This window comes from Euwallacea fornicatus, chromosome 9, assembly GCF_040115645.1.
Source record: "Euwallacea fornicatus isolate EFF26 chromosome 9, ASM4011564v1, whole genome shotgun sequence".
In the NCBI taxonomy this organism is placed as follows: Eukaryota; Metazoa; Arthropoda; class Insecta; order Coleoptera; family Curculionidae; genus Euwallacea; species Euwallacea fornicatus.
Window position 1 is genome coordinate 4,989,313 of NC_089549.1, and position 17,240 is coordinate 5,006,552.

At 37.6% G+C, this 17,240-nt stretch overlaps 1 protein-coding gene across 2 annotated transcripts in view; it reads left to right on the plus strand.

The window, feature by feature from the left end:
* LOC136340997 (uncharacterized) overlaps positions 1–17,240 on the plus strand; it is a 114,312-nt gene that overhangs the window by 53,112 nt on the left and 43,960 nt on the right. For both annotated transcript variants that reach the window (XM_066285549.1, XM_066285550.1), the window contains exons 4-6: positions 4,830–5,051; positions 7,315–7,581; positions 9,927–10,347. In XM_066285549.1, coding sequence (XP_066141646.1) covers positions 4,830–5,051; positions 7,315–7,581; positions 9,927–10,347 — 910 coding nt within the window. The remainder of the gene's footprint in view (positions 1–4,829; positions 5,052–7,314; positions 7,582–9,926; positions 10,348–17,240) is intronic.

Sequence of the window (17,240 nt, forward strand, 5' to 3'; positions counted from 1 at the left end):
TCCGTTCAATGCAAACTTTATCAAAACTTTTTCAACACGAACAAATAAAACAATGGAAAATTTAACACATTATGGGTCGACATCGTAATGAAAAATGAATTACAGCTTACTTCAGTATTTTAAAAGAAAAAGAAGATGCGCCACTGATTTTCGTCAAAATGAAAATAGTTAAGAAATGAAAGTTGTTGTTGTTATTGAAATTTGTTCGCTCAGTTTTATCTTTTGCTACGTAATTTTCAACACTTGTCTTAAAAATTGTTTTTTCTTTGGTTCTTGTTAATTGTAATCCATATTTCAATACGATGTCCACTCGTAATATGTTAAATTTTCTATTGTTTTATTTGCCGTATTAAAATAGTTTTGAATTAGTTCGCATAAAACCGCATATTTTCATTGCAATTAATGTCTTTGTATGAACTGCCCTTTACATACCAAATTTCACTGCAATATCTCAAGCAATTGCAGAAACATTATTTAATTTTAATTTTTTTTTCTAAAACTTTACAGCCCTGTATTTTCGTAAAGGAGATTTTGGAACGTAGCTTATACAACAAATTATCATTATTTTTTCATTTAGAGTCCCACCTTAAGATATCCGCATATCAATAAGGAACACCCTGTATAATGCGACGTTGAGATTTTCGAGAAATTCTGCACATGTTTCATGTAACATGTCCACGTCTAAATACAACAGTAATTGAAACATTTGAGCCATATGGCAGTTAGAGTGGCCTCCAAGATCACCTAACCTCGCGCCAGTGGACTTTTTTTTGGGTATCTTCAACAAACGGTGTATTTAAATAAGCCCTACAATATACATAGAAGGGTTAAAATATAAAATTACTCAAGAAGCTCAACAAATGCCCCCTCAAATGATAAGCAAAGTACTTGAGGAATTTGTATTGCGGCTTGCCCTCTGACAGGAAGTCAACGCGGCACATTTGGAACATTTAATACATTAAATTATAATAGTTTGTATGGTTATTTTTTAAGTATTAATAATTCTACCATTATTTCTTTTTTTTTTTTGTATTTTTTTAATCCTGTTTAATTTGTACGTGGGGTTTCATAAGAAAAAATGAAAAAGTAAAATTATTTACTACATGGGTAACCCTGTATAGATGTCTATGACGTCAGAAAATGCACCGCTAAAAACAAATTTTGATGTGGACCAACATTTTCATTAAAAATATTTCCTTCAATTTTTAACGAATTTACGCGCGACTTTTGGTCCTCTATGTGCCTCGGAAGTGCGGTAATTCGTGAGTTTTAGTACTAAAATAATAAACATAAAAATAAGATAAAAATGGAAGAACTGTGACAAAGCTGTCTAGGGAAGAAGCGATTGTAAAAAATAACAATTGTGGTAATTTTTTGGAGTTAATTGAGTAATTTTCTTACTTTTCGGTGAGAATTTATTATGTATTAAATTATCATACAAAAATACACATGCCGTTACAGCTTCTGCGTTGCGAGATTAAAAAAAAAAAAGAGAGTAAATTTTTTTTGGCGGGGGAGGGATGCGACCCTGGGGATAAAAAATCTTGTCGATAAGACGCTACTGGAGTTCGTACTACCAGCCTGTGGGTGGTTCACCCACTAAAAACCCCGTGTTTGCAGAGGAATTCGATCCCGCGCCCGAATCCTCTATCGCGCTTTTGGGCTGCATTTTGGTTTTGGCAGCCGATAACAGAGTCAAGCGGGATTATCGCTTTCTACTCTGCCATCGCTCTAGGGCTTTGTTTGTGTGCCGCTCTGGGGGGCTGATCGATGTCGCCTCCCCAATCTTTGGCTTAAATTATCCCACCGACAGGGGATTCCTCCGCCCTCTTCTGTCCTTCTGGAATCTTCTTTCTTTATCAGCTATCCCCTTGATAGTTGGTAGTTTACAATAACGAGTCCGAACTTCCAGAATGGCTATCCGGCCTTCTTTCTTCCATCACTGCAGGGAATGCCTTTTCGCATTTTTTCTTTTATTTCTTAAGTTTTTTGATTTGTTTGGTCCTGTCTGAGTAGATCCCCTTTATCATCCGTTGTCCAGCAACTGACGTCTTAGTCTCTTGTGCCGTATGGCAGTTTCCAGCCTGTACTCCGTTGCTCTCCTGATCAGCTCGTTTGGATATGTTCTTCCGTTGCTTGGGAAGTCTTGATTGCACGGTCTTTGATGACATCCGTCATTGATCTGTAATTGAGATCTGTCTTTATCGTTTCATTACTAACGTACCAAAGCGTACACAGAGCCGTTCCCAGAGCAATGTTAACCACTGCCTGAAGATTCCTCAGATGCATCCTGGCGGCATAACTCCCTGCTGTTGATGCAAACGTAAGCTGTGGTTGCATGACTGTTCTGATGAGTGTGATCCTGTTCCTAAGGGGCAGTTAGGACTTCCTCTTTATCATCGGGTAGAATGTTGCCCTCGCTGTTTTCGCCTTTTTGCTGGTCTTCGTTGCGTGTTGCTACCACGTAAGCCTTTCGTCCACATTCACGCTCAGGTACATGATGTTGTTGCTCCACGGTATTTGTTCATTTTTTGATCACCAGTTGGTTTTCGGTTCTAATTGTCCCTTTTTGTCTGCAGACGATGGCCTGCATTTATTTCTATCAGCCACTTCGAGAACCATTTTTCCAAGAGTCTGGTTCCTTCTTTCAGATACCTAAGTAGCATTGTCCCATTCCAGGATCTAGCCAATATCGCCATATCGTTGGAGTATAGTGCCAGTTTCGTTTTTCCGGTTCTAAAGGGATCGGACACGTAGATATTGTATAAGAACGGGGATAGTATCGCTATATGAGGTACTATCACTGCTATTTCCCTGCACGTTGAATGTGATCTCTCCAGCTTGATTCGAAATGTCCTGTTTCGGAAAAAGGATCCGCCGAGTTTCACCAGCGAGATATTGAAAAGAATCCGATATACAGCCTGTCCGGTTTTCGTCGGATAGCGGCTGTATCTCGGTAAGTAGAGCAAGTAGCAATTTTGGACAAAAAAATTTATTACTAATGTAACTATGAGAAATCTCTGGAAATATTTTCAGCTTCGTGAAATCGCCGTAAGGGGGCGTAGTAGGGACAATATTTCCTTAAAATCGACAAATCTATACTAAGTCACTAGTTAAGTAGCACATTTTAATTTGCTATTAATAAGATTACATCATTTTGAAACTTTTTTGTTCGACACATAATTTCATAACTTACATAATAAAAGTGGGGGAAGCCGATGAATTATTTTAAGTTCAAACTGTCATGTCTCTGTTTCTAATTATCCGATTTCAGTGATTCTGTACTTCATTGTGAGGGAATTATAAGCCGATTTAATATCCACATTGACCAAAAATCCATAGTCCAGAACAAAATCGCTAGAGAGCATTCTTTCAAGTAATAGCGGTTTTCTTCATTTTTCGTTAATAAATCAAATGGAACTATACTATTTTCATAAACCCATCTTGTAAAGCTTTAAAAAACCTACACTTTTCCCGAAAGGCGCATTTCAATATTCTTTTTCGTTTTTGACTTATTGATAAATAACTGAAATGAAATGCGCCTCTCGGGAAAAGTGTAGGTTTTTTAAAGCTTTACAAGATGGGCTTATGAAAATGGTATAGTTCCATTTGATTTATTAACGAAAAATGAAGAAAACCGCTATTACCTGAAAGAATGCCCTCTAGCGATTTTGTTCTAGACTATGGATTTTTGGTCAATGTGGACATTAAATCGGCTTATAATTCCCTCACAATGAAGTACTGAATCACTGAAATCGGATAATTAGAAACAGAGATATGATAGTTTGAACTTAAAATAATTCATCGGCTTCCCCCACTTTTATTATGTAAGTTATGAAATTATGTGTCGAACAAAAAAGTTTCAGAATGATGTAATCTTATTGATAGCAAATTAAAATGTGCTACTTAAATAGTGACTTAGTATAGATTTGTCGATTTCAGGAAACTACCGTCCCTACTACGCCCCCTTACGGCGATTTCACGAAGCTGAAAATATTTTCCAAAGATTTCTCATAGTCACATTAGTAATACATTTTTTTTGTCCGAAGTTGCTACTTGCTCTACTTCCCGAGATACAGCCGCTATCCGACAAAAACCGGACAGGCTGTATGTTCTGCCAACCTTAAATATTAAAATACCTCGGTGATAACCATGGGCGCACCATAGCTGGGGTGAAATTAACCACGTCTAAACCACTCGCCGAATTAACCCACGAACGAAAGTTCTTTTTTTGAAGATGCCGCCGAAGAAAAATGGCGATAGGCATACCATAAGGGTACGTCCCACCCTTGACCCTCTTGTAACTAAAACTTAAAACGAACTGTCTATATTATATTAAATACAAAACAGCAATGTCGAACGAAGTTACTACTACAGCTGCTACTAGATGGCCTAGTATCGGGGAATCCCAGTTTGGAATGGGATATCTCCCAGGACTGAGGAGGCAGGGGCAAAGGCAGAAAGAGTCAGTCGAGGCGCAGAAAGGCAGAAATGCGGTGGAGTAGTAATAAGGTCGTTAGCCTGTCTTTCTCTATTTTGATAATTTATTGACATTTCTCAAACATTCAAAATGTGTATAATGCTATTCCAGCGCAGCATAAACAATATATTTTTTCTGGAAATCATAGAGAGAAAATGATAGGTCTGAATTAAGCGCATCCCACCTGATGCGTCCAGAGCAAAGAGGTCCAAACTACTTCATACATCGGTTTCAAGGGTGTGACGTTCCTACCACAACGAACTACCTTATGAGTAATATATTATTCATAAGGTAGTTCATTTGTTTTTTTTTCATAAATTAAAAATTTCACCATGAATTTTTTTTTCAGACTGTCACCTGAACCTACGACCAGATTCGGCCACTTTAAGCAATAGTGACTTGCCCAAAACGTCCGAATGCCAAATATGGTTCCCATCCCCGAATGACGGTCATGGATTAGTTGTCGAACTTACTCGCCTTAACATCCCTTGCAGTAAAGGATTTCTTCATTTTGCTGGACTTAATCGCACGCAACACATACATGATGGTCGATTGCTCCAAAAGTTATGCGGTGAGTTTGAAGCTAATTCTTCATTTTTTGAAAAGAGTTCAGCGCAGTATACAGGGTGAGTTATTTTATACTAACACGACGCATGAGCGTAACATAAGTTGATCAATCAATAATGTCACATTGTCAATGTCAACCAGTAATGTCAATGTCAATGACTAATGTCAATGTCAAACAATAATGCCAATGTCAACCATAATACTGAGTTCACGCTATATACTGACGCTGTATGCAAATCCTGACATTGCATACGCGTTAAATCTAAATACGACATTGCGGCTCACGACCTCCCTAGATAAATAATGGGGTATCATTTTTAACCTGTTATTTAGCTGTTTAAACAAAAAGGCGAAACAACATATAATAATGGCGTCTTTCAAGCTAGTGGTGGAAAAGTATATTTATTGCCTTCCTGTAAAAATGTAATAAGGTCGAATGCTCTCCTTATAGTTTTTTGTTTCGTACCTGACCCGCTTTCGTTATCACAAAGAATCGGTCCTCAAAGAAAGCTAAAAAGGGTCGTTTGAGTTCACAAATGTTTGGATCATTTTTTTTTCTTTTTGTATTTGGTCATCGTTTGCGCTTAAAATATATTTCATATCGAAATACAGGCTGGCGGAGTTTACGTTTGTTAGACTTTTGTTCTCTTTTATGAATAAACTTACAGCAGTCAATAAATTTCATACGAAGCAGCATACTCTAAAACTGCAGTCCTGTTTGGCAAAAGCACGAAGCGTATCAGCTTCCAACTTTTGCCGACATTCTCAATTTGAATAATATACCAGCTGGTTTAGCATAACGTTGGCAATCTGACTGATAAAACCACTTTTCGCTTCGCAGGTATTCCGTAACAGTTTCCGCCATTTTAAAACAAATTGCTGTTTTTAGTCATGCAAGGTTCCGTTGTTACCCCTTTTTGGACAGCAGTTTCATGCCAGCGAGATGGCAAGTACCAGATTATCCAGTGATACTAAATGATAATGCGTTAAGATGCGAGTTTCATGAAGCGGCTCATTGTGGCGCTTGCTCCACGGATTCGTGAAATATTTCCATTGAACTCGTTGCGAAAACAGGATTTTTGGTATTTAAATCGATACATGCGTTGGCCGTCGCGATCGCCAGATCTATCTCCGTGAGATTTTTCATATTGGCACCGAACCCGCAAGAACTATAAATGTAACTGAAATGCACTGAAATACGAAAAGTCCCCTGTATTTGTTGCGATCGATGGCCAACGTCGCTATTAATTTCTTGCTGTCAACAATATAAATATAACACTGTCCACCAACACCGTATTCTACTATTAATAATTGGTTTGCGTCATTGCAAATCGGGTGCAACAAATGTGAAATTAATCCAGTTTTGTAGTTCAAATTTAAAATCAATTTGCTCTTTGCCTGCATTAAATCAAAATCGTATTTTTCGGCACAAAATACGCTTCTAAATAATGCTGTTTGTGTTTGGGTTTAACCAATTTGCATAGTGAAACATTATTCGATATCTACGTAAAAACACACGTTGCGCTTATGTTTATCCCATTTTCATGAAAATGGAAAGAGGGAAAATGTGTCATCGGACCTTTTGAGACGCTCGCTTAGTTCCCCACGTTATCTTTCTAACCAAATCTCATTTCTACTCACTCTCTCCAATTATCCGCATTAATTTTCTCAACTGTTCAAGCTCAATTTCGTTCTCTCTACATCTATAGTAGTCTATTGTAACCAATGAAGCAATAAATTTCCATTGTTTCGCAATAGTATTACTCACGTCAAAATTGTCCATTGTTCCGGGTTTTGTTCTGCGTACACGCTAAAAAAAAACAAATTTCCACCATGAACCGGAAAACCGGCACAAAGCCAGATAAAAGGGTTCTTCAGCTTCAAGGGTCCTCGAAGGGCTTTCGAGGAAATCTGAAGTGATTTTTAATAAATGCGGAAACACTCCTAGTTTCCTCCAGAAAGTGCGGGAGTACTATTAAACGTACGTGGAAAAAATAGTTAGAAACAAACACGATGAAAAAGATATTTTAAAATTAATAAAAATACAACTTATTTTGTTGCCTTTATTTTTTGATCCCTTCAATTCAACTGAAACTAGAAATTCGCCACCTATGTTATGTAGAGAAGTTCTGATGGCCGGCCAAGCTGCAAACAACAAACGAACCGACTATACCTACCCACTCGTATTCCCGAAACTTTTGCTCCCCTCGATATTTAAGAAACGTGGGTTTTTGTTGTTATTTACCTTACATTAATAACTTTTCCAGGTAAACTCGAAGAACTGCCGGAAACGGACCGCAAAATCTATTTTCCGGAGACCAACAAGTCCCAGCCTTCCATCCACATCCATGGGAGTCCCATTTTCACGTTAGCGTATCGTCTAGTGGATTTCTGTTACAACATCACTTTCGTTAACAGAGAGGGGACAGTGGAATTGAAGCCTACAGGAATGTTACAGTGCACGTTCAGAATTTACATGCCCTACGGGTACCGGATTGCACTCAAATTGCTGATTGGAGACGGACAAGCAAAAGGTTAATAGTTAGCCCGCAGTTAATTTGATTGCTCTATGGCGAAGTTTCATTAATTTAGTGGACTTTACGGTGAATATGAGGCAAACCCGATTAGTACTGAATTGGGAAATTGGCCATTTCCTCAGGACGTCAAAGAGTTGTGGCGACAACTTCAATTGAGGATCCCCACAGCCGTATTGAGGCGTAATTTAATTAAATTAAAACTAATTTAATTAAATCTAATTAAACGCTTAATAATGGCGTTCTAAGGATTATTGGTCGTGAAAGATTTTTAAAAAATTTAAATTAAAAAAAAAGGTTAATTTCAAAATTTAAATAATTGAAATTTTTATTTTACAGAAATTAAAACTTGACTTTGAATATATTTAATTTGAAAAAAATTATTTCATTTGCAAAGAAAATTTCTACGTATTCCACGCTACGTGTTCGCAGCCAATGATATACATCCTTTAGATTTAGGTCTTTCAAAAAACAGAGGCGTAGTAAAGAGCATTTTACAATCAGCAAACGAGATATCTTCTGTTAGGGCTCACTAAAAAGTCAATGATTTTGTGTGAGTCAAGTAGTTGATTTCGATTCGCAGCAAAGTATGGTCGGCTATCATGCGAGGTTGATTTATCTCCAAAACTGTTAAAGGCCGACGCGGACAGGTTCGACTCCTCTTTGAGCCCGAAAAAATTGATTCCGAAATGCGCAATGGTTAGCGCACAATACCGATTTCCGTGGAACCTTCCAGCTATCATAGTTTTCCGAATAATTCGGAAACGGTAAATATCAAAGAGAGGACACGTCACATAAACTGACCTTAAAATTGACCGATAGATCCGTAAATAACAAAACAAAACTGGGGGGTTCCGTTTAAAATAACGAAGTTGTATTTCATCATACTTTTTGGGATCATCCTGTATACTAAAAAATAATTTCTGGAAATACGCCTTTATGTGCTGGGCAATCTTGAGAAAGAAAATATTTATTTACTTTATTGCTATAGGAGCTGAGGAGGTTTCACACACCATTGCAGGACCCTGTATATCCACTAGTTTCGGTTTTATCGAATCAATGGGCTTGAAGGTAAACTTATTTTAGGTTTTGATAGGTTTACAGCTGGGAAATATTAAATTGAATTTCTGCGGTTCTCGTCTTGTTTGTTATTTTGTTGTTTGTGACTCGTAAATTTCCATGTGTTCTGTCTTTTTTGGGCTGTTCTTTGCAGTTAGTTTACGGTCAATTTACATGATTTCACTTTTCTGTTCACTGTAACAAAATTTAGCGATTAAATAAATCGCACATACACAGCGATTATGAGATATTTATGATCTTCACATATTCGCTCACTGAGGGTTACGCGATTGGATATTGAAGCGTGACCTTCCGGTCATAATAATGAGCTTATCCACACTGGCATATAACAGTCGATTATCGAACGATATTATCATTTTATAGCACTGTAAGCTTTTGGGGATTAATATTTAATTTAGTACAGGGTGTTGAATGTATAAGGGAGATATCAGTTCCATTTAAACTGTTACTATTTTAAGCACGTCTTTGGCACTGAATTTGGACAAACTCACCGGAAAAAAACCGTTTTTATAGAATCTACAAATGCTTCTCAATAGAATGTTGATTTTTCCTCGCGGCGCTTTCGCTTTTTGTGTCAGGTGATAAATCTCACCACCTTAAATCCATAAAGCCGAAAGCCATTTCCACCCTCGGTTCCGCAACTCGATATTTCACGTTTATATGTCTTACTCCAAAATAAATTAAAATTATTTCCTGAATGGCTTTATGGCAATTATAAAACTTTATGGGGGGAAAATACAGATTAATTGGTTTTATTTGGTCCTAATACGCTTTAAATGTAAATTCAAATTGTGAGAAATGGCTCGGGGTTTTTGGGAATTGTAGCACATAACACGAATTACACGAAACTGAGGAGGTAAAGTTTATTAATTTGTTTCTTCGGAATTTCCTTAAACTTCTTTCCTCTCCTGTACGAAAGTTCATAGCGTTAAACATTCAAAACGACAAAAACTGGCATTATGCAGCTCAAATTCAATTTTAAGCCCCCACGACAACGAGCTGCTAATCTTTTGACCATTTCAAGACCGATGCATAAGGCTCTGAACAATATTATTCGATTATCAACCTTTGGCATTATCGGCCTGAAAGGAAAGTCGCTTCTCCAATGAGGCATGTTTATATCCACCTTAATGGAAAAGTGTTTTTATGTTGAATATTAAACTCGGCAGAGAGAGTCATTATTTATTTACACCGCTGTCCCTTCGCTCAAAATACTGCTCGGAAATGACCCAAAGGAAATATTCATCCTCAGTGTTTCTTCACAGAAAAAATCCAAACCACCCAGTCGCGAAAACTCCCCAACTCAGGCTGCCCAGGCCTGCTCGCCCAGCTCTACGACGGCAGCTCTAATTGGTCCTATTGCTCTCAAAATGGCGAAGACCAAAAACAGATCGAAGTGGTGACCAAGGAAAACAAGGCGGTGCTGATGGTGACTCGGACATCCGAAACGTCGTCGCAAAGTGTGATTCGTCTACGCATGTCCTACCGAGCAGAGCCCATCGAAGACGTGGTGCGCGTGTGTGAGTTTGGCTGGGTGGCGATGCGGCAATTCTGCGTTACGGTCCTGGATTCCCAGAAACTACCCTGGGCCAAAGCAGAGGCGGAGTGTGTGGTACGCGGGGGCCATTTGGTGAGCGTGAGAAGTGAACGGGACCAACGAACATTAAACAATTTCCTTTCGAACAGGTAAGTTGATTTATCTTCAGGAATGTTGGTCGCTGCTCCACGCATTTATCCAGCTCCAATTTTAATGAAGCACTTTAAATTCAAGTCCCTTATCCGCAAACATATTTCTTTTTAAATAAGTTCTCGACTTGGTAATAATGGCGATGATACAGCTGCCTCTCGCGAGAACCTTTTTTGATTTTACTGAAAGTAATTATGGGTGCCGCAATTTCCCCATCGGCAGTTGCAAGTTGCTTACGTGAGAATTACTTATAGAGTGTGCCCGTTAAAGTGAGACGCTTGGATGTAGAGAGTCCTTGACAAGTCGGAACTTGACACTAGATGAAAGAAAAATGTTTCGAGAATTAATGAGGTTTCTTTTGAAACGTTCGTGAAGTCAAAAAACGAAAAGAATGTCAAATATGTGTCAAAATGACAGCCAGGTGTCAATTTGATAGCTTCAACTGTGAAATTGACAGCTGAAACTGTTAATTTGAGAGTAAATCTTTAGAAGTCAATTTGGACAGCCGCAGCAGTCAATTTGACAGCTGACAGGAGGACCAACAAGGACGTCATCGACTATGCGTAAGCTCCTTTAGTAAATACACTGTGACAAATTAGCTAATTAGTAAATTGGAAATTTAGTTTCAAAAATCTGTGTCACTCTCCATAAAGATCCACATGTTAACACAACTCGCTCGTTAAAAGTGGCACAAAGCATGTACAACAACCCCAGACGGTCGTAATTCCTTACTGCATAGTAAGACTTAAATTGAATTGCAAAGAAATTTCATTCCGCGTTTGAAATATAATTTCTTTCTCTTTTACCTCTCCTCTCTATTCCCTTTTACGTTGATTAAAGCATTCACCCTGGAGAAATACTTGAAAGTACCGGGAGTTAAAACACTCGAAGTTCCCCTTGTTTAGACTTCCATCTTTTGCATCTCGGTCTCTACAGCTCAAGGCAGTTTAAAAAGAAAAGGATGACGACAGCCCCTTCGACGTTCATAAAGCTAAAAATCAAAGTTTAACGAGAGGCCAAGATAAGTCGCCAGAATTTTGGTACATTATCAGGTAAAGTACCCCACGAGGTTCACTAAAGTTAACTTGGACCTAGAAATATCGAAATTTTACCCTGCAGCGAATTTCTGGCGAAAGGTGGAGTTATTCGGCCATAAAGACCATAATGCGGCATAGCGTGTCAGCAATACCGCAAAATGCAGTTGCGAACAAAGGTTATTGTTTAAAGGTCCCAAATATTCAGAGAATTTGTAAGAGCGACCTCACGGACTCTGGAACAAAGAAGATATAAAACACCCTGTGATACGCTATCTCGATTGAAGTTTTAGACGTCCATACACATCAATATTAATTTTTTTAATTCTCAGCTGTCGCGGTTTATAATGCGCATGTGCATTTAGTCACTCCTAAAGAATTAGCTGAAGCAAATTATGTCTGCTCAGTGACGCAGCCAGTTACCTGCGTCGTGGCAACCTGAAGTAGCCGTATTTATGAGCCCAATTTATACAGAAGAGAATACCAGGTGAAGAGGGAGAATCTAAAGGAGTTTGCAACTATCCCAAGAATTTTGAAGATTCACCTGAAGGGCCAAGAGAAAAAATACAAATCAAGTGATTGTTCGGTCATCTAAGTCTTGATTATGATTGCTAGATAAACGAAAGCAAATTTTTAGACGTGATTTTAGATATTTTTCCATTGCTAAAAGAAACATTAAAACGGGGAAAAGTGATTCGACCATTTTGTAACGAGGAAAAACTTTCATGAAGAACACATTTCTATTGTAAAATGAAAAATGAGGAACTTTCCTCTTTTGGTGACCCGATTCGGAGACATACCGTATATCCATCAAAAGATTTGATGCAAAGTAATAGAGTAAAAAGTAATGGGGTTTCAAGTCTGAAGAATATATTTCCTGAAATTTAAAGTTTTCGACCTTCCCTCTTCTTTCTCTAGACCCTTTAAATATAAACGAATAACAATCACACCGATGATAAAGTACGAACAACAATGATTGAAGGGCGCCGCTGTGTACTGAAACGCGACTTCAATACTTTCTTCCCCTAATTGTCGAGAAGTAAAATGTTCAATCAACTGGACTCCAGTGCCGTACTTGCTGCATTTTCGACCTTCTGTGAGAGATTTGTCAATTTTTACTTAAAAAAAAAAAGAATTTATTTGTAGAGAAATAAAATTTCATTTGATGCTCGTGAAAATTAAATAGAAATTGAAGTTGTTCAAACAAGCCTACATCAAGTTAGTTTTGCGGCATTTGCAAACACAAATTATAATTATAATTTATAATAAACGCTGAAACTGCTGGTCATTCTGCTGAAAACACATCCCGACACGTGTTCTCATGTTTTGAAAGACTGCAATCAGCGTTGTATGAGTTATTTTATTAACTGATTATGTAACGGTTTTTCGTAATTGTTCGAGAGTACGTAAACAATTTTTGGTACCAAATATTCTTTAAGTAATGAAACAAAAAATAATCCAAAGTCGTCAGATCCGGATAACTTGCAGGCCATATATTTTTACCAATCACTGTATCGTCATAAAATTTGCTATTAAAATATTTTAGACGTCCAATTAAATACGAGTATCCGATTCATGACTGTTGTTCGACAATGTATCAAAGAAGTTTTCATAATCGTCCAGCGGTAGTGTCCACTATTTCGATGAAGCGGACATTTCAATCATTGTTGCCCGCACTCTAGTATAGTTACTGGTCCGCACCTATTTCTGCTTCCGTTTCCACCCCTTCCGGGCACTTACAGTCATATCCAACACAGTGCAGTGTTGCCACATTGGTCGTAAAAAATGTATTCTCGTTACTTTTGGGAGACACCTCGTACGAACGTGATACATTATTTAACACTGTTTCTGCCACGATTTTGTGTATGCCAATACCGTCCAAGAAGCTTCTTTTGACAGCTTTACGTTTGAATGCAAATAACTGTGGAAATAATGATTAAAAAATATCCTGTAAAATTCGATTCTTGTTCGCAATTTTTGATACCTAGTCAGGTTTGATTACCTTGTAGAAATTAGTCTTACTATGGGACATCACAATGCATTTTCATTCACGGCAGCATGGCATCCCGTCAGGTATGTGTAACACATGAAAAGTATAATTCACAATAATTGCACTGCAAGGCAGAACGAATTAAGATGTACCCACCGGGGGTTAGGTGGCCCCCTACTCTAACCTTGGCTACCTTGCTTAGGTATGTTAGATGTCCTTGCCCTAATACCTCGCAACAATTCCAAGCGTTTACGTATAGAAGTAAAAATGTCTTCGACAACTAGCTAGTGCTCCCCTAACCTGTACCCAACATATAGAATCCCAACAGAAACAGTAGTGGATTACCTTTCTGGTCATCCCCAACCTATCCGTGTCATTCAGGCCGCATGTAACACCTCTAAGTTACAAGACACGACATCCGAAGAAAAGGCGCTCACACCCTGATCAACAGGCAAGTGCAGAGGGTTTCAATAATATCATATTATGGCCATCAACACATACACAAAATGTATGTTATCATTGGTAAACAGTGAGCTTAGGCGAACCACAGACCTGCTCCTGCTAGCCACTGTTCTCACACACAGGACTTCTTAGTAGAAGTCGATCAAGAACCCTTCAATAATTCAGGGTTTACACGGTTGTCACAGGACAATACAATACTTTCATGTGCTACCACCCGTCTCGGGAGTGCTTTCTTTAGCTCGTGTCGGGACTGCCCTTCATCCCGCACAGGGTTCACCATCGTGGGTACCACAGTAAAAGAACTATTAGGGAAATTTAGCATATGTTTTGGCTTCCTAAAAGGAAGGCGGTTAAAGTTTAATTGTTTTACAATCTCCTTTTTATTTTTTCATATTTTATTTACAAAATAAATAAGAAAATATTAGGGGTACAAATAAGTTTCCGCCGTTTAACAAAGCATGGTCCCACCAGAAGGTTATGCTGAAATTGCTAGATGTAAATCTTACTATCGCAAGTTTGATCAACTAGTAACAACATAACCTAGAAGTATTAGTGGTTTCGTATCAGCATCACATTTTTTTTTCTTGCAAAAATGTCAAGTTTTGTGCCGAATAAGCGTCATTTGCGGGAACTTTTGATTTACTTCTTTAATTTGAAGAAATCTGCAGCTGAGGCGCATCGATTGCTTGTAGAAGCATATGGTGAGGCTGCTTTGAGTGAGAGAAGTTGTCGTGAGTGGTTTCACAAGTTTAAAAACGGTGAGTTTAACGTGGAAGACAAAGGACGCAGTGGAAGGCCGAAAACGTACGAAGATACGGAATTGGAAGTGTTATTGGAGGAAGATTCGTCTCAAACACAAAAAGAACTTGCACTTACATTAGAAGTGACGCAACAAGCAATTTCACATCGTTTAAAAATGTTGGGAATGATTCAAAAACAAGGGAATTGGGTTCCTTATGAACTGAAACCCAGAGACGTCGAACGCCGATTTTGCATGAGTGAAATGCTGCTTGCCAGGCATAAAACAAAGGGTTTTTTGCATCGTGTAGTCACTGGGGATGAAAAATGGATCCATTATGATAACCCAAAGAAGAAGAAATCATGGGGTCCACCTGGCCATGTTTCAACATCAGTAGCCAAATCAAATATTCATGGAAAAAAACTCATGTTGTGTATTTGGTGGGATCAACTTGGTGTTGTATATTATGAGTTGCTCAAATCGAACGAAACTATTACTGGAACTCTCTACCGAACACAATTAATGAGATTGAGCCGAGCACTCAAGGAAAAACGCGCTCATTACTACTCTAGACATGACAAGATTATTCTCCTACATGATAATGCTCGTCCGCATGTTGCGGCACCGGTTAAAACCTATTTGGAAACACTTAATTGGGAAGTCCTACCCCACCCGCCATATTCACCAGACCTTACCCCATCCGACTACCACTTGTTTCGATCAATGGCACACGGTCTGTCTGAGCAGCGCTTTACATCATATGAAGATACCAAAAATTGGGTCGATTCATGGATAGCTTCAAAAGATGAAGAGTTTTTTCGCCGTGGTATCCGAATGCTGCCAGAAAGATGGGAAAAAGTAGTGGCCGTTGATGGGCAATACTTTGAATAAAACGTAATATCCCGTTCTTTCACAATTAATTCCAATTTTTTTATAGAAAACGGCGGAAACTTATTTGTACCCCTAATATTAAACATTGTAATTTCTTTACCTTAACAAACTTTCATTCTTCGTGTACAGGGTGTTATTTAAATACGTGGCCAAACATCGAAGGGTGATTCTTAGAATATTCTAAGTCGAAAAGTTTATGCAAACACAGGCTCGGTAAGTCTTGGTCTTCAAAATACAGGGTGTCACACTTAAAAAAAAATCATTTCATATTTTTAAAAAAATTTGAATGCCATGAAGACTCGAACTAATATGACGTGAATTTTGTTGACAGTTTTTAACGTAGTACAAAACAGTTTTTTCAACTAATAATTGCTTTTCTCCCCTTGCTAGTGGCGTGCATGGGGGTAACGTCGGAAATTTAACAAAATTAAAGCAAGAAAACCGCTCAATTAAAGCTTCACATAAACAAATGATACCTAATTATTATTAGAATGAAAATATTTAACAATAACACGGAACTTGCAATAGTTGCTGAAAATGTTGTCATTCAACTGCAATTCAAGCATTAACTCCTCTTAACATTGATTGTCGAACTCGTTGAAATATTCCCGATTTATATCTTATCTGATTACTTAACCGGAGAAAGAATCTAACGGGTTTAAATCCGGTCACTTGAGTATCCTCTATGGGAAAAAAATTTAAAGGTTGTACTAAAATCAGCGGCGCATAAATAACAATAATAACTATAAATGACACTGTCAAATTTCAACAACATCGTCTAAAGGATTATTAAGATATTTTAAGAAAACTTTAACACCCTGTATCTTGAAAAAAACATTACAGGACATATGTTTATGTAAATTTTTCGTCTGAGAATCACTCAAACGTTCGGCCACGTACTCAACAACACCGTGCGTAAGAATATAGTTTTCGTTATAAGATTGCGAGCCTTCATCAATCTGATTGAATTTATCACAATTTTCATGTGTACTTTTTATTTTTTTGTTTGTCGTAACACTTCCTTAGTTCTTGAATTGCTGGAGATTCTTAAAATTAGATATTTATTGCAATAAATACCTCAAAAATAAAAATAATTGTCAATATTATAAACACTGTTGTTATTCTCATACCCACCTGAAGTGGCAATTTCCACAAACTTCACATTAATGTATATTTGAATTGCAGCTTCTGCGAAGCAGATAACGGAGATCCAAAACTATATGGTACAATTATTTTTAGAACTAATCACTTCAATGATCTACTGTAAAATGCAACATTGCAAAAAATAGCCGAATATAAAAATTATACCGGGGATTTCCCTATTTTCTATTACAACTGAAAAGGGAATATCCTAATTTTAATTAGAATTGATATGGTTTTGATGTTAAGTGTAAAATAATTTTAAATTTTAACATCGTTAAGCTCCATCTCGTGGTAGGGATCGGTATACCATGTGCGTGGTTCCAGGATGAACTGAAAGAAAATGACATCGCTAAATGAATTTTTATACGAAAAGTCGAACTATTTACTGAAAAAAAAATGATTAAACTAAGAAAATAATGTCGAGTTTAACTTTCAAAACGTATCTTTTGACGCCTTTCGGAGAAATACTGTTAAAGAAAATTAATTTTCTTCCATCGCATTTGCAGGAAAACTGAGAATAATGTGCAGTTCTGCTTGTGTGCAAAACCCAAACAGAATAAATTTTAAAAAAGCAGATCGTTGCATGACAATATTGAACAAGAAATTTGATTTACTACTTCGTCATAAAAGTTC